The 15,100-nt window shown below is 43.1% G+C and overlaps 1 protein-coding gene across 2 annotated transcripts; it reads left to right on the plus strand.

Annotated features, from left to right (window-relative positions):
* Positions 1-1,714: 1,714 nt before the first annotated feature.
* LGALSL (galectin like) lies at positions 1,715-9,110 on the plus strand. Of its 2 annotated transcripts, none has more exons than XM_036263141.1 (5): positions 1,715-1,826; positions 2,642-2,713; positions 2,863-2,951; positions 3,590-3,767; positions 5,724-9,109. In XM_036263141.1, the coding sequence occupies exons 1-5, from the start codon at positions 1,791-1,793 to the stop codon at positions 5,865-5,867; spliced, it is 519 nt and encodes a 172-aa protein (XP_036119034.1). In that variant the 5' UTR covers positions 1,715-1,790; the 3' UTR covers positions 5,868-9,109. The 2 variants fall into 2 exon arrangements, with proteins under 2 accessions (XP_036119034.1, XP_036119035.1); XM_036263142.1 differs by lacking the exon at positions 1,715-1,826 and adding an exon at positions 2,297-2,549 and having other exon boundaries at positions 5,724-9,110.
* Positions 9,111-15,100: the final 5,990 nt, after the last annotated feature.

Raw genomic sequence — 15,100 nt, forward strand, 5'->3', positions numbered from 1 at the left:
AAAGTTCGATTTTGAGCTAAGACTGGTAACAAAAGCAAAACTGTGAGCCACAGCTGTGCGGTACTTCAGCAGTTAATTCAGAGAACACAGAGATGACTGTGGTTTACAGGCGTGTGCAGGTAATTCTCCCTACTCGGCTGGGATTACCACAATTAGCTCTGGTGCATAAAGGGAAAGCTAAAACACAAAAGCCGCAGTGATGTTCCAGGCCACACTGCCAGCATCAGTGGCTGGAAGGGAGCCACTGAGGGCCCCTCTGGAATTGCAGTAGGTCACACATGCTCTCTACTTATTAGTGTAAAACACCCCGATGATTCACACAATGAAATGTTTCAGCCAAGATGTCACTTATCACCTGTTAGAGGATATGTTGTTGAGGATATTTTTCCCATTGATTTTTATTTTCAGATAGAGTGGGAGGAACAAAGGGAGGGAAGAAGGAGAGAGAGAGAGAGAGAGAGAGAGAGAGAGAGAGACGGATGTGAGAGAGACACCACTCTTTGGTCCATGGGCTGATGCTCTAATCGCTGAGCCAAACTGTCCAGGGCTTGATAAGCTTTATCTGAGAATTTACATAATCAACCTCATGTGGAAATGCCATAAAGGAATTTGTGCCTTGGAATAAAGAAGGGTGTACCCCCTGTAAATTATTCCACAAAGGTTTTCAATGACAAATTTACTATCCTAGACTGGGCAGGTGTCTTGTAAAACACAGGGCCCAGCGGAGGCTCTTTGAGGACAGACACAGCGCCCAGTTCAATTTGGTAAGACTTTAAGCCAGACCTCTGCCTGAAAGAGCCTCCAGGATCCCCAGGCTTGCCCATCCTTCCACAGCAGAGGCCTGTTCTTTATCTAATCTCCTGGGATATAACGTACCGTCCGTGAATCCTCTCTGCCTCTGGCTTCTGGGTCAAATATTTACTTATGCAAGCCTAGAGACCTTTCATTACCATTTTACCCTAGAGAGTCCAATGACTCTTTCCTCTCACTTTTTTTGAATTCTCTGAAAGAAATCATTCTCTGAGAGAAATCTTGAGCTTTAGAATAACAACACCCCCACCTCACTCCCACACACAGTTTTCCCTTGGCCTCAGCCTCCACTGTCCTACCTGCCCCAGGACGTGGCCAAAGAAGGAAGGGGGTTGGCTGGAAGGGAGGAGCTGGGATGTCACAAGCACCTGTCACCTGGCAAGCCCCCTCACTTCCCCATCACCCCCAGCCCTACCCATCCTCACTCCCGGGAGGGCCGACAAGGCCCTCGCCCTCCCGCAGGCCTGTACCAGACAGGCCCGTCCCTCCCGCCCCAGCCTCCTGCCACCGTCCAATGGCCGAGGGGCAGGGCAAGCTGAGCAAGCCGTGGCAGCCCTGGCGGGTCCCCGCCCTGTTCCCGGTTCTGGAGCTGGACTCCGGTGGCCTTTAAATGCCGCCCAGGGCCGGTGTGGTGCGGCCCTTGCCACCTTTCTTGTTCCGGCGGCGACAGCAGCACCCTGAGACAGAAAGCAGCCCAACTCGTCAGCCGCTGTCCGGGCAGCAGTGGCCACCTCCGACCTCAGGCCAGCGCCGCCTCTCCCTCCCCTCCCCCACCTCCCAGGCCTGCCAGCCAGGTCGGCGCGAGGGCCCCGGGCGTGCGCGCGCTCGCGCGCCCCCGCGTGAGTGTGCGTGCCCGAGCCATTCTCGGACCCGCGCCCCCGCCCGGCGCAGGACCGCCCCGGGATCCCCGCCCGCACGCGCGTCCCAGGTCCCCCGCCGCCCGGCCTGCAGCCGTGCACCCTGCCCCGCTCTGCAAGAAGATGGCGGGATCAGTGGCCGACAGTGATGCCGTAGTGGTGAGTGTGGCGGGGCACTCGCGAGGCGCCCCCTTCCCGCGGTCCCCCACGCTGCTCCGCTTGCTCCAGCCGAGCTGCGGCGGAGAGGAGCTAAGGCCCAGCCAGGCACCCCGCGTGGGAAGGCGCCCGGTACCTGTTAGCAGGAGCCGCTGTGCGGGCCGGCGTGGGGACGGAAGGGGTGTCTGGGGCTGGGGGGGGGGGCGCCGGCCCGGGGGAGGGTGTTTGGGGGTGGACGGCGGGATAGGGTAACCGACAGCCCCCTCCGTGCCGTGCAGCCCCCGGCCAGGTGTGTGCACGTTGCACATGTGAGGGTGCGTTTGCGTGAGTGTGTTGGGGCGCGCGCACCCCGCGTCCGCCCCCGACCGGGGATTCCCCCTTGGAAATGGGTCCGCGCCGGCTCGCGGCTCCCCAGAGAAGTTGTGCGCGGCCGCTCCACTCCAGCCACGTCCCGGCGGACAGGCCTGGGAGACAGCCGGTCCAGATGCGTTTGCGGTTGGCGAGGGGCCTGCCCTCCTCCAGCCCTGGGTTCTGGCTTCCCCGTCTGCCTCGACCTTGATTTTGATCTAGATCTGAAGGGTCTGGAGATCTTTAGAGGCTTAGCTACCTGGTGGAAAGGACGGGTTTTGTTCCGGGGGTTTCTGCAGTTACTCAAAGACTGTGAGGCGGCAGCATCTGCAGACGCTGCCTATGTCTGTAAGGGCTGCTGGATTCTGCCAGATTTGTGTAGGTTCTTCCCGGCTCCCTTCCTTACCCCACACCCCAATCCCCCAAAACGATAGCCTTTGGAAAGCCAATCTGTGTGCTTCTATTTTTAGAAACTAGATGATGGACATTTAAACAACTCCTTGGGCTCTCCAGTTCAAGCCGACGTGTATTTCCCACGACTGGTAAATGATTTTTTTTTTGTGCTCTGTGTCTGCCGGTACCCTCTTCCTTTCTAATTGCATTTTCTAATGGATCAGGTCCTCAGGATCTGAGGGCTTGGCTCTTCCCTAATAGGCTGTAAACTTACTGTTTTCCCTCTCACTTTTTGCAGATAGTTCCATTTTGTGGACATATTAAAGGTGGCATGAGACCAGGCAAAAAGGTGTTAGTGATGGGCATCGTTGACCTCAACCCTGAGAGGTAAGGCAGAGCTATTTGGCAGTTACAAGGCCCTGCCCACTCCTATTTACTGCTCCTCCTTTTCCTCTCCCTGTGTTGCTAGTTGGAAGTGCCAAGAAAGTACCATGTTCCCATGAAAAGAATGTGTATGAACCCCAGCCATCATTTCTCCAGACAGCTATTTATATCAGAGATTATAAATATAGGCCCACATCATTTTCTCTTTGACCCTTAGGGAGTCCAAAGGATTTATTTTTTATTTTTTATTTTTTTTTTATGGCTTTTAAACATGATGCTTGGAGTGAGAACCATCAATACAAATGAGAACCAAATGTGTGAGATATTATTTCCCCTAGTCAGTTTTGGGGACTGTTTTTGAGAATTCTGAAATGGATTAAGATACAGATGTGTGGGTGGTTTGAGGTATCTGAAAACCTCAGTGTTAAGTCATTTTCAACTCCACCAAAGCCTCCTTTATGTAGCAAAATAACTGGTTTGGTTGTAATTCTACTTCTCCATACCTAGTCTAACCTCCTATGTAAAGAGTAGTGTCCCATTAAAAGCAGACAAATCTCAAGAAGAAGGAGAAAATATGGGAGCCTGGGTTGTTAAATGTTATTATATCCAACTCTGAATAAATGAGATTATTTTTTTGCCAGCTTTGCCATCAGCTTGACCTGTGGTGACTCTGAAGATCCTCCGGCTGATGTGGCAATTGAACTCAAAGCTGTGTTTACAGACCGGCAGCTACTCAGAAATTCTTGTATATCAGGCGAAAGGGGTGAAGAACAGTCAGCAATTCCTTACTTTCCATTCATCCCAGACCAGCCATTCAGGGTGAGTACCTCGAGTGCTTCAGCTTCAGCCACTGGCATGGCGATGATGTTTTCCTCCTCTAGTGTGTGCCAAGAACACTTTAAGCAGCCAGAATTTTTGCATGTCCAGGAAATTTGTCATCCGCTAGTGAAAAAGATCAAAAGAGATCTGTTTGCTGATAGGAATTAATATTCTCCATGGTAGCTCTTGGTTCTATTTAGCCAATGCATTTAGTAAATAAATTCATATTCACATGTCCTGATTGTTAAGAATGTTTTTCTGTATAGAGCTTAACATAGGACTAGACATATAATAGAAAACTGCCTCAAAATTGTTGGTTGATTAATAAATAAGAATTTTTCTCATTTTTTCCTCAAGAAGCACTAAACCTTATTAGTTATGACTTTTTAAAGACTATAGTGATATCACTTTATTTTCTCAAGGCCTGGCTATGCCTTTGTTTCTCCCAATGGGTTAAGTAGCCTCAGCGTATTTCATTGTCACAGGTTGCATGGCTGACCATTTCTTTCCCTTGGGCCCAAATGAGTATAGATTTGCTCCCCACTATCTAGCAGGCAGGAAGCTCAGTTCAAAATTCCCGTCCAATTAAACTACATTAGCAACACCTTCCTCTACAAACGACAACACCAAATAAGAGATGCAAGTCTGTAATGAGTTAAGAAAGGATTTACTGAAATGTCAGACCTGGTGATGACATTGTCCACATTATACCTTGCTAACAAAAATCACAATAATGACAACTCAGTTAAAAGCTCTGTGTTACTTGTTACTTATACTCCTAATAAAGCAGAATTACCTACATGTTGCTCTTCATCTAGAAATTTACAAGGGCCTTATGGAGAAGTAATTATTTTTCTTCCCATCTTACAATCTGGGGAGGAAATTAGAATTCATGACATTTCGCATCAGTGATAGAATTGAGATTGTTGCCCTTCTAATCATAGTCTGGGGGAGGCTCCCCTCCCCATAATCCTGCCCTCCCCTTTCTCTAGGATGGTAGTGGCCCCTTCGGCTCCTCTTGACAGTGGCAGTTTCTTAATTATGAATCTTAATGCATAGCTCATGAGTGTGAGTAACCAGAGTTTCTGACTGCCAAGAGGAGTATAATGCTCCTTGACAACAAAATCAAAATGAAGTCGGCCTTTCTTGGTGATATAATTTTAGTAATAATATGAATTAAATATGACTAATATCACATATGGAGTCTCTCTTTGCATGGTGAATACCAATGCTTTTAATAAATACCAATGCTTTTAATAAAGACATAGCACAGAAGCAGTGGTTAAACTCTATAGTGAATTACTTAAGGAAAAGAGGAAGAAAGGTTTTTACTGTATGGAATCAGTATTTCTGTTTGGCTTAACAAAGCCTTGTTAATTATACATCCTTGGTCCAATGGTAATTACTGTGTAACCTCTTTGCTTTAGTGTTTACCAGGTTTGAGTGTCTAGACTATTATTACATGCTACTAGTGGGTGTCAGTTCTGCTTTGTGAGAGGCTCCTCTGAAGGTGGGATAGATTGTTCAGGGGGATGACAGTAGAGGCATTAAGTGCCATATAAATAAAGCTATGCTACCTCCACTCTCTGGAGTGCAATGAGAAGGGAGAAAGGTGAAAGCATGAGCAATTTTAAATCTTTAAAGGATATTGAAATAATGTAGAACAATGGTTGACAAAGTGTGTTCCTCCTTCCAGCAAAAGCAGCGTCCACTTGGAAGCTGGTGGAAATGTAGATTTTTAGATTTTACCCTAGACTTACTAAAATGAAAACTTTGGAGGTTGAGCCCAGCCGTCTGTGTTCTAACAAACCTTCTCTGTGATTCCAGTGCACTCCAACACGTGAGAACCGCTGAAGAGGTTGCCTTTCTTTGTCTAACGTGAAGTATTGTTTGTTTGTTTTCCCCAGCAGGGTTCATTGAATTTGTGAACTGAGATTATTATTTTGCTTCTTCCAGGTGGAAATTCTCTGTGAGCACCCACGTTTCAGAGTGTTTGTGGATGGACATCAACTTTTTGATTTTTACCACCGCGTTCAAACGTTATCTGCAATTGACACCATAAAGATAAATGGGGACCTCCAGATCACTAAGCTCGGCTGATGTTTAAACCACCTCCAATTCAAATAGGATCAGGTGCCACAACTATCTGACTGTTAGTCTGGAAGAAGTGTCTTAACATCTGGAGACTTAAAAAGAAAACAAAAATGAAAGGCAAACTTCACGGTCTCTTCTTTGCAGTTTAAAACCAAAACGACAACTTCAACCAAGGTTTGCCCTTAGGAAGCTGTCGGAACAAAGACACCGAGCCATTATTCCCAGAACAAAGTAATACTTTTATGCTGGATTTTATTCAGACTAAACTGAAATGGATTTGTGATGATTTGTGATTTGGTAGCAAGTTATTCATCTTATCAAAGCAAGATGATGTTTAGAAACAAAAGTGCTAAAGACTTAAAATAACAACAACAAAGACGGTACACCGAAATCAACTCATTTCTGCACTGAAGTGGAATTGCGTAGCACAACCAACATTTTAGTCAGGGTATTAACATAGAATGTAGGTTGTTCAAGGTTTGTGTGGTTGTTTTTTGTTTTTGGGTTTTTTTTTTTTTTTTTTTTTTGCACAGCATAATGTTAAATCAGATTTTTAAAAGCTTTCTCATATTTATTTATACTCAACCTATGTATTAGAAAATGACTAATATCTCAAGAACAAGAAGTTAGCAACTTCTGAATGTACAAATACCTTAGGTCCAAAGGGGGAAGATACATATTACAATCATGAAACAAGTGAATTTCTACCTTAAAAGAATTGAGTCATATCCTCCAGACCCCTAAACTTAGGATCTCTTGAAATAAATTGCTGTAAGTGCTTTGGGAAGACTTTGCAACATTTCAGTAAAACTGCTTTTCTAGTTATTGATAATTAATGTAAAATTCTATTTCCATTGTTTTTTCTCCTTACTGTGAATTAGCACAGTATTGGCTTCCTTAAGACTGACAAGCTACTTTTCCTTAGATTTACATAATGGCTCCTTAAGTTGCTATTAAACTAATTGACAACATATAAGGTAATTACGTAGACAATTTTTAAATGACTGTTAAATAAATTTTTAAGAGTACAATATGAAAATGATTCTGGAATGAGGTGTAAAGCAGAAGCAAATGGCCCTAAATAACTTACTTGCAAATAATTTATATCAACTTAAGCTGTTAGCTCATTGTATCACTTTTATTATGTGACCCTCACCAGTATCCCTAAGCAATGCCTTTGCAGCTTCAGCGTGGAGGATGCTTCCTACTTTGTTGGCTCTGCTGAGATACTAGGAGAAGATGGGACCCAGATTAGGAAATAATCCGATTAGTTTGTCTGAAAGGTTAACTCCCAGAATTCTGGGTCTTTGAGTCCAGCCAGTAGTGTGAATGCTCCCAATTAAGCTGGAGGAGTTTCCCTGCACTGTGGAACTGATCAGCCAGCAGTGCCTCTCTGGGAGGAGCTTGCACTGCTGTAAATGTATGTCAAAGAGGCAAGGGATGGTTGGAGTCCTGGGTGCTGAGCTTCCCAAACTGCATTGGTTCTGGAGGGAAGGACCCTTCGCATTGCTTTGGTCAGGTAGTGGAGGGTGGGAAAAAGGGGTGCTGGGGTGGGGATGTATTTATATATAATTTAGGTTTTGTTTGTACAGCATACTGTGTCTTGTTATGACATGTCCTTGTCCTGCTTTGCTTTGAGTTTTTTTACACAACATGCAGAGGCACTGAAGTGGCCACATCATTTTCACGTGTCGAGAATGTAGACAGTGTTTCAGTACCAAAGTCTAAGAAAAAGAAAACTAAAATTGTGATTTTTTTTATAGGTGATATATTTGGATTCTTCTAACCTTTGAAACTGTTTAGCACAGTTCCAGTATGTTATATAAGAAGATTCTTTACCCAACAGGACTGGCTGAGCATTAAAAAGCATTGTGGACCAGCTGGCTTAATCAGCTATATTCAGCCAAAAAGCTGTTCTGTGGCTTCAGGTATTTCCAAACCTGTGATTGACATCTCGTGGCTCATAAAGCCATTAGATTTTGAGGAGTATTTGTAGAGAGACGTAGAGGGCACCCTGAAATAAATTTGTAGGGGTTTTGATTCTACTTATGATGGAAGAACCCATGAGAGGTTTCCTTTGAGTGGCCATCCATTCCCACCCACTGCATAATTCAGCAGAAACCAGAGGAGTTGGGAGTGTAACTGATTGGAAATGACACCCTGTACTCTCTACCTATCAGCTAACTGGTTAGCAGCCAAGCCCTTAGGCAGCTTAGTATAAAGATAGATTGCTAACCCTTCATTTCTCTATGAGGTCAGTGGGAACCGCTTTATTAAACCTATTGGAATTAAGCAAAATGATGTGATAGTTTGATTCAGCTATAGGTAAATTAGCAGGGACCTAATCTAGTTGTACTAATCTTTAGTTATAAACTGGAAACAATGTTTATACCCTGTCACCGGCTGAGGTCCAAGGTGGGAATTCAGAATGGAAAGTGCAATTTAAAGCTTCACAGGAAAGCATTTGGGTATGTAAGGAGTTATTTCTAACCAGAGTCCTCATTTTGCAATGTGACCAAAACCAAGGAATGTAATTAACAATCAGGCTCTGGGGGAATAAAAGGCAGGCTTTAGACAATCTGTCCATTTCTGCATGAAAATTGGAGTGAATGTTTGTATCTACTTAAAAGTTAATAGGAGTGACTTCTACTTTCTGGACTAGCCTAGAATTGTCTTAAAATTATTTTTTAGTTTTTAATTTGAAACCGCATTTCAAATTTTGCCAACCTCAATTCGAAGCTCTAACAGATCACTCTTAGAATTGATGGTGATTTGTTACAATGGCAAATCCTTTCATTTGTATTAAAAAGAAAATATCCAAAAAGAGGAAGGGAGTCCTGTTTCCTTGAGAGACACAGCCTTGGCATTTTCTAACACTAATGTAGAAATAATGTACCTCTGATGAGATATTTTCAAAGAAACACTTTCTTATTTACTGCGTGGTGTAAAATGTGCTAAATGTGTTCTTACATTATTATGTCACTGCTGAAAGTTATTTGCACTATAATAAAGGAATTTTTTACAAAATGGTTTCCAGTCGATAACGTGCTAAGTTTGGCACCAGGTGAGACATACTTACCATAGACCATCTATAGCAGTGCCCCCTCACTTCTACACTCATACTCCAAGACCAGGTGTCCCTGTGTGTCTCACATTGATAACCTGATCAAGGAAAGGAAATTGTCTCAGGGCCCTCAGAGACTTGATGAGTTTATGTTGTATATGCAGTGGATTCTTTTAAAATACAATTTACATACAGTAATTCACTATGGGTGGGTGAGTGGGTACAGTTCTATGAGTTTTAACACATGCATAGATTCATGTAAGTACCACCTCAATTGGAATATAGAATTATCCCATCACCCAAAAAATTCCCTTGTGCTACACCTTTGTAGTTAAACCCTAATTAGGCAATCACTGATTTGTTCTCCTTTCCTTTAGTTTTGCCTTTTCTGGGATGTCATATAATAAGAGGATCCTACAGTATGTAATCTTTTGAGTTGCCTTTTTCCATTATAATGCATTTGAGATTCATGTCATATGTAGAAATAGTTTTTCTTTGTTATTACTGAGTAGTATTCCACTGTATAAGTCTACCAATTTTTTAACCTCTTACTGGTTAAGGATACCGAGGGTTCTTAATAAACTGTAAAATACAGTCTTAGCCCAGTGTATTCAAAACCAAGACTGCATTTTGCTTGCCTTCTCTTTCCTGTGGTTTGAATGATGAGGAAGGAAACATAATCCCTTCGCTATTCTACCTACAAGGAAAATTGTGGCTTATAGAAGTTTACCTAGCTTCAGTTATGGGTGGTGAGTAGAGAAATATTTACTTACATGCTGGATCTAGGGTCCTACTTATTCCTAATTATTTTTAGTAATTTCTTCCTTTATTTTTAAAAACAATTTAAGGATACAAAGCTGTGAGGCTAGTCTCACAGCTTTTGCAGTTAAGTACAGGCAGGGAGAGGCCTATTAAGGCGGGGACAATTTACTGAGGCTGTTGGGCAGAGATAAAGAGAGCTTCTCCTGGCCCCTAGCCTAGCTAGGAAGGTCCCTTGGGGAATATGACATTTGTGAAGAAAACAATTTTCCCTGTTACCTAAATTCTAGCTGGGCCAATAATCAAATTAACAAGAAACAGATTAACATTAACAAGAGATTAAAATGTATTATGGATGTACATTCAGGGGTGCTGTAAGAGTGGGACTGGAACATGCATTGAACAGTTGAGGTTCATATGCCATTTTGGACAAAGGAGAAGGAGATAGGAGTCTGGGATTTCAAATAGCGGGTAATTTACAGGTAGATGGAGAAATAGCAAACATAAACAAATTCTTGCTGGGCCACCCAGAAACAATGGGATACAGAGGCAATTAACAAGCTTTGCTCAATTGCTTTCTTTGTCACATTTAGTTTATATTATGATGCTAAGTGATGGTCCCTTCCTTTAAGCAGGTTTTTCCAAGCAGGGAAGGGGGAGGATCAAAGGTTCTGAGTCTTTTGTTTCTTAATAACCAGTTTATAATCAATATCCCAAAAGGTATTTGGGGCAGCAAAACTTTGGTGTCACCTTCACATTAGACTTGTTTTAGGACATCATTTAGATTAGATGGTATGGGAGATCATAATTGGAGCCTCCAAGTGCCTCAGACACTTTCAACCTTCATTCATTCAACAGGTATTTATTGAGCTGTGTCAATTGCTGTTTTAGGCACCTGGATACATCAATGAATAAAACAGTCAAAGGTTTCTGGTGGTTTAAACTTGAGTGTGTGTAAGATGACCCAGAAAAATCTCCTTACAGAGCAGAAGTCCAGCCTCACCCCTGGAAGATTTTGTTTCAGTAGACCTAAAATAGGTCTCAGGAGTTTATATTTTTAAGAAACATCCTGGATGTTGTGGGTTTTCCTGGATCTCAAATTAAGCAGCTCTACCCTCAGGAATTCCATAAACATTTACTGAGTCAAACTGTGGAATTGTGCAGGGCTGTCAGATTCTGATCTTTGGATATCTTTATGTGAAAACTTTATTTCAACAAGGGGCAGCTCTGTCAAAAAAAAACACACAAAAAAACGCAGCTATCATTACAATGTTACAACTATATGTCATTATCCCTGATTTAACTTCTTTTTCTCCTGCCCTTGCCTCAAATATAAAACATTGTAGTAAAAGAAAATTATTTTCAATCAAGTTTTGTAAAAGTCCTCCTTGTCTGGGTTGATTTAGGACCTCAGTAGACCCCCTGACACCTATTTTAAACTGGATGCTCTGAGAAAAATGGGGGTTCTGGGGGAAGCCTACATTCCTCATGGGAAACATTGCAATTAGTTATTTATCACCAGGGAGAGTCTCCAGGGTGAAGCCCAACTGTTCTATAACACAAATGCATGAAGCGGTTTATATCTTGTAAAGAGAACAGGGGGCAAGTGATAATGGCCCAGATGAGCTGTTCATGGCATTTTTTAAATGAATTTAAGGTCTTCCTTTCACAGGAAAAGACAGTTGAGTTTATACAGGATACTAACTGCATGCTTGTTTTGCTTCCTAATCACCATGTTCATTTTACAACAATTTTTCCCTAAAAAAAAGTCTTCAAAAAGCAAAGAACTGCCTTGCAAGCTATATACTTCATAATTAAACTGGGCGTATACACAAGGTGCTGAAACAATACTCAACCAAGAGAAAGGGAAGATGCTTTTTCTTGCTTTGATACACCCTTCCATCTCCCAGGGAAAGATGGTGACTAGGTGAGCAAACATAGGTGGTAAGAAAGTGTTATCATCATAATTAGCTAGTTATTAATATTAGTAATAGAGAGCAAAGGGGGAGCCAGATATTGTAAGCATGGTCATCTGGGCAGCTTTTCCAGGAAGCTACAGCTTCACACTCCCCAGTAAAACACCAGCCCATTCCCTGCAGATCACTGGGGGAAGGGATCAAACAAAGCGGGAGATGGGCCCATGAACAGTGAAGTCGGGGTGATGTAGGGAAGGTATTTGCCTGTCAGTCTAACCTGCGAAAAAGAGCATTGGCTAGGAGGGTAAAGTCACTGCAAGCATGGGAAATCTTGAAAGAGTAAAATCCCCAAAGTTTTGCACTGTGGTTCCCCCTTACTTCCCATTGCTCCATGACCCACACTCACCTGCCAAGTGGCCTTAAGCAGCTGCCTGGCCCATGACCGTGTGAATACCACATGCTATGGACTGTAGCTGGGAACACAATCTAAGCTAGCCAGATACTAGTCTGGACTGGATTTTACTATGGAGCAGAAATTCTGAGCAATAGCCTTAATCCTGGCACTGCCGAAAACATGGTGGGGCTTTTCCATGGCAGGGCAGATGGAGGTGGAACCTCCAAGAGGAACTCCCTTAACTTTACATCGTTAATAAAGCTTTCCGTGAAACCCAATCTTCCTGTGGGAGCCTCAGGAAAGTATTTTCCCATGGCACCCCAAGAACTCCACTTCCACCTGTAACAGAAGGAGGCATCATTGTTTGATAGGACAACACAGACAGTCCCTAAATAATGGGCCCTGAGAAGCCACAGGCTGTGGGGCTGGTGTGGGTTTTGGAGGGCCTTTCAAGCTTCCGCATGTAAGAATGATAACAAACGTTTGCTAATAACTCCAGCACCTCCCTTTCTGTTGCTCATCTGTCATCAATTCTAAAAAGACAGAGGCAAATATCAAATCTTACCTAAACAGTTGGTTTGGGAACAGGAGGAAGAGAAGCAATGATCTTGTGTCTTTCGTGAGGACAAGAAAAGATGGGAACTGGATGTTGGGCCTCAGGGATTTCTTGTGTGTGGTCTGGTGGGTACTTTATTTTATTTTATTTTATTTATTTATAATCCTCACCTGAGGACATTTTTCGATATTTTGTTCAGATAGAGTGGGAGGGAGAAAGAGAGAGAGAAACATCCACATGAAAGGAACACATCGAGTAGTTGCCACCTGCACGACCCAATCAGGGCCGGGGACAAACTACAACCGAGGTACACGCCCTTAGCGGGAACTGAACCCGGGTCTCTCTGGACCTCAGGCTGATGCTCTAACCGCTGAGCCAAATCGGCCAGGGCTATTTTATTTATTTTTAAATATGTTTTCATTGATATTAGAGAGAGAGGAAGGGAGGGAGGGAGGGAGAGGGAGAGGGAGAGGGAGAGGGAGAGGGAGAGGGAGAGGGAGAGGGAGAGGGAGAGGGAGAGGGAGAGGGAGAGGGAGAAATATCAATTAGCTGCATTGGTTGCCTCCCACATGCCCCTACTGGGGATCAAGCCTACAACGCCAGCAGGTGCCCTGACTGGAACTACAACCGGTGACCTCTTGGTGCATGGGAGACGGTCAACCAACTGACCCACACCAACCAGGGCTCTAATGGGCACTTTAAACCCCCAGTCTTAATTCGACTCTGATAGGAAATGGAAATAATGACACCTGTGATGTGTTTGAAGCACAAAGACTGACAGGTTGTACAGGGATAAAACATTTTTATAGCTGGTAATTCCAGAGTTATATAATAATCATGATACCATTTCTATAATAATCCTCCACAACTTTGTAAAGAAACAGTATTAAAAGTGTAAATCCTGAGACTGTGTCTAATTCTTTGGAATATGCTCTTTATATAAATTCATTGAAATCTATTTTATTTAAATTCTATCCCAAATTGGCAGTGTGTTAGACAAAATTTAGAATTATATTTGTAAAATGTGCTTAGGAATTTTTCTTACTCTGAATTATAGCTGTCTCAATATTACAAAGCACATTTTTCTCCTAATACAATAAAAATGATCTTTAGTTCAGCATAAAATGATTTTTAGTGTTATTTTAAAACGTGAACAAGGGAGATATGCACAAAATGATGAATAACCATTGAAAACAATTTTTTTTCTATGAGAATCTTCATGGAGTAGTGTGGTCTGTTACTATAAGATTCTAATTAGCCATTCATTTATTCCACACTTTTAAACCCTCAAATAAAAAACCTATACGCACTATGAAGCACAAAACCACAGTCCCTTTATTTGAGAAGGTTGGAAATAGACACACTCTCAGAAGGCTCTCACTGAAGTCAAATATTGGGGATACCTCACAATTTGGGTGTTTTTTTAAGTCAACTAACATTCTCTTTGCTTTTGTAAATAGTGTAAGTTTCTGACTTGAGAGTCCCCTTGCAATCCTCAGTAACTCGAAGTTAAGTAAATGATTTTAAAATTTTCACTTGCTAAGATGAAAGGGCAAATATTGGCCTTTTTATATAGTTTGTGCTCTTAAAGTATGTCTATTTAGTTAGTTCATGTTCATCATTCTTCTCGCCTATAAGAGAATCACTCATAACTGATGCTAATGAAGCTAGCTATGAATAGAGCACATTTATATGAAGGCACAGTATTAGACACTGGGATTATAAAAAGAGATAAATGACATATGCCATCTGTCCTTGAAGAATTTATGATCTAACAGGATAGATGGGTCATGTACATATAAAATATACATAAAGATGAATGTCAATAAATAGGGCCAGACTAAGTGGGCAGAACACTGCTTGTTACAGGAGTTCCAGAAGACAGAGCTTGCTCACCACTGGGTGGCTAGAGAGGGTGTCTGGGTCTAAAGGACCCAGGTTGGGAGGAGAATGCCAGAACCTCCTGGTTCTATCCTCAAGACTCGGATGTAATCTCTTCTTCAATTTCCCCAACAACTTAATTTTAAAGAAGGTGCCTCCTCCCTCTCAATATTTGCTTGCTTAATGTCCATCTCTCCTGCTATATGATCATTTCCATCAGGGCAGGTACCTTGCTCATCTTGTTCACTGCATCTCGAACATGTAGCATAGTACTTGTCACAATAAAAAATGAATAGAGCCCTGGCTGGTTTAGCTCAGTGGTTGGAGCGTCGGCCTGCGGTCCAGAGAGATCTGGGTTCAGTTCCCGCTAAGGGCATGTATCTCGGTTGCAGTTTGTCCCCAGCCCTGGTTGGGTGGTGCTGATGGTAGCCACTCGATGTGTCCCTTCACGTCAATGTTTCTCTCTCTCTCTCTTCCTCTCTCTCCCTCCTACTCTGTCTGAACAAAGAATGGAAAAACAAAATTAATAGAGCCCTGATGGGTTTGGCTCAGTGGTTAGAGCATCAGCCTGCGGTCCAGAAAGACCCGGGTTCGGTTCCCGCTAAGGCGCGTACCTCGGTTGCAGTTTGTCCCCGGCCCTGGTTGGTCGTGCGGGTGGCAGCCACTCAA

Source organism: Molossus molossus, unplaced genomic scaffold, assembly GCF_014108415.1.
Source record: "Molossus molossus isolate mMolMol1 unplaced genomic scaffold, mMolMol1.p scaffold_m16_p_15, whole genome shotgun sequence".
NCBI lineage: Eukaryota > Metazoa > Chordata > Mammalia > Chiroptera > Molossidae > Molossus > Molossus molossus.

Excerpts from the sequence above, each read along its gene's own strand:
- LGALSL (XM_036263141.1), top strand. The coding sequence starts at position 1,791 with ATGGCGGGATCAGTGGCCGACAGTGATGCCGTAGTG. Across the intron at positions 1,827-2,641 it reads CCGACAGTGATGCCGTAGTG|AAACTAGATGATGGACATTT; the intron begins GTGAGTGTGGCG and ends TTCTATTTTTAG. Across the intron at positions 2,714-2,862 it reads ACGTGTATTTCCCACGACTG|ATAGTTCCATTTTGTGGACA; the intron begins GTAAATGATTTT and ends CACTTTTTGCAG.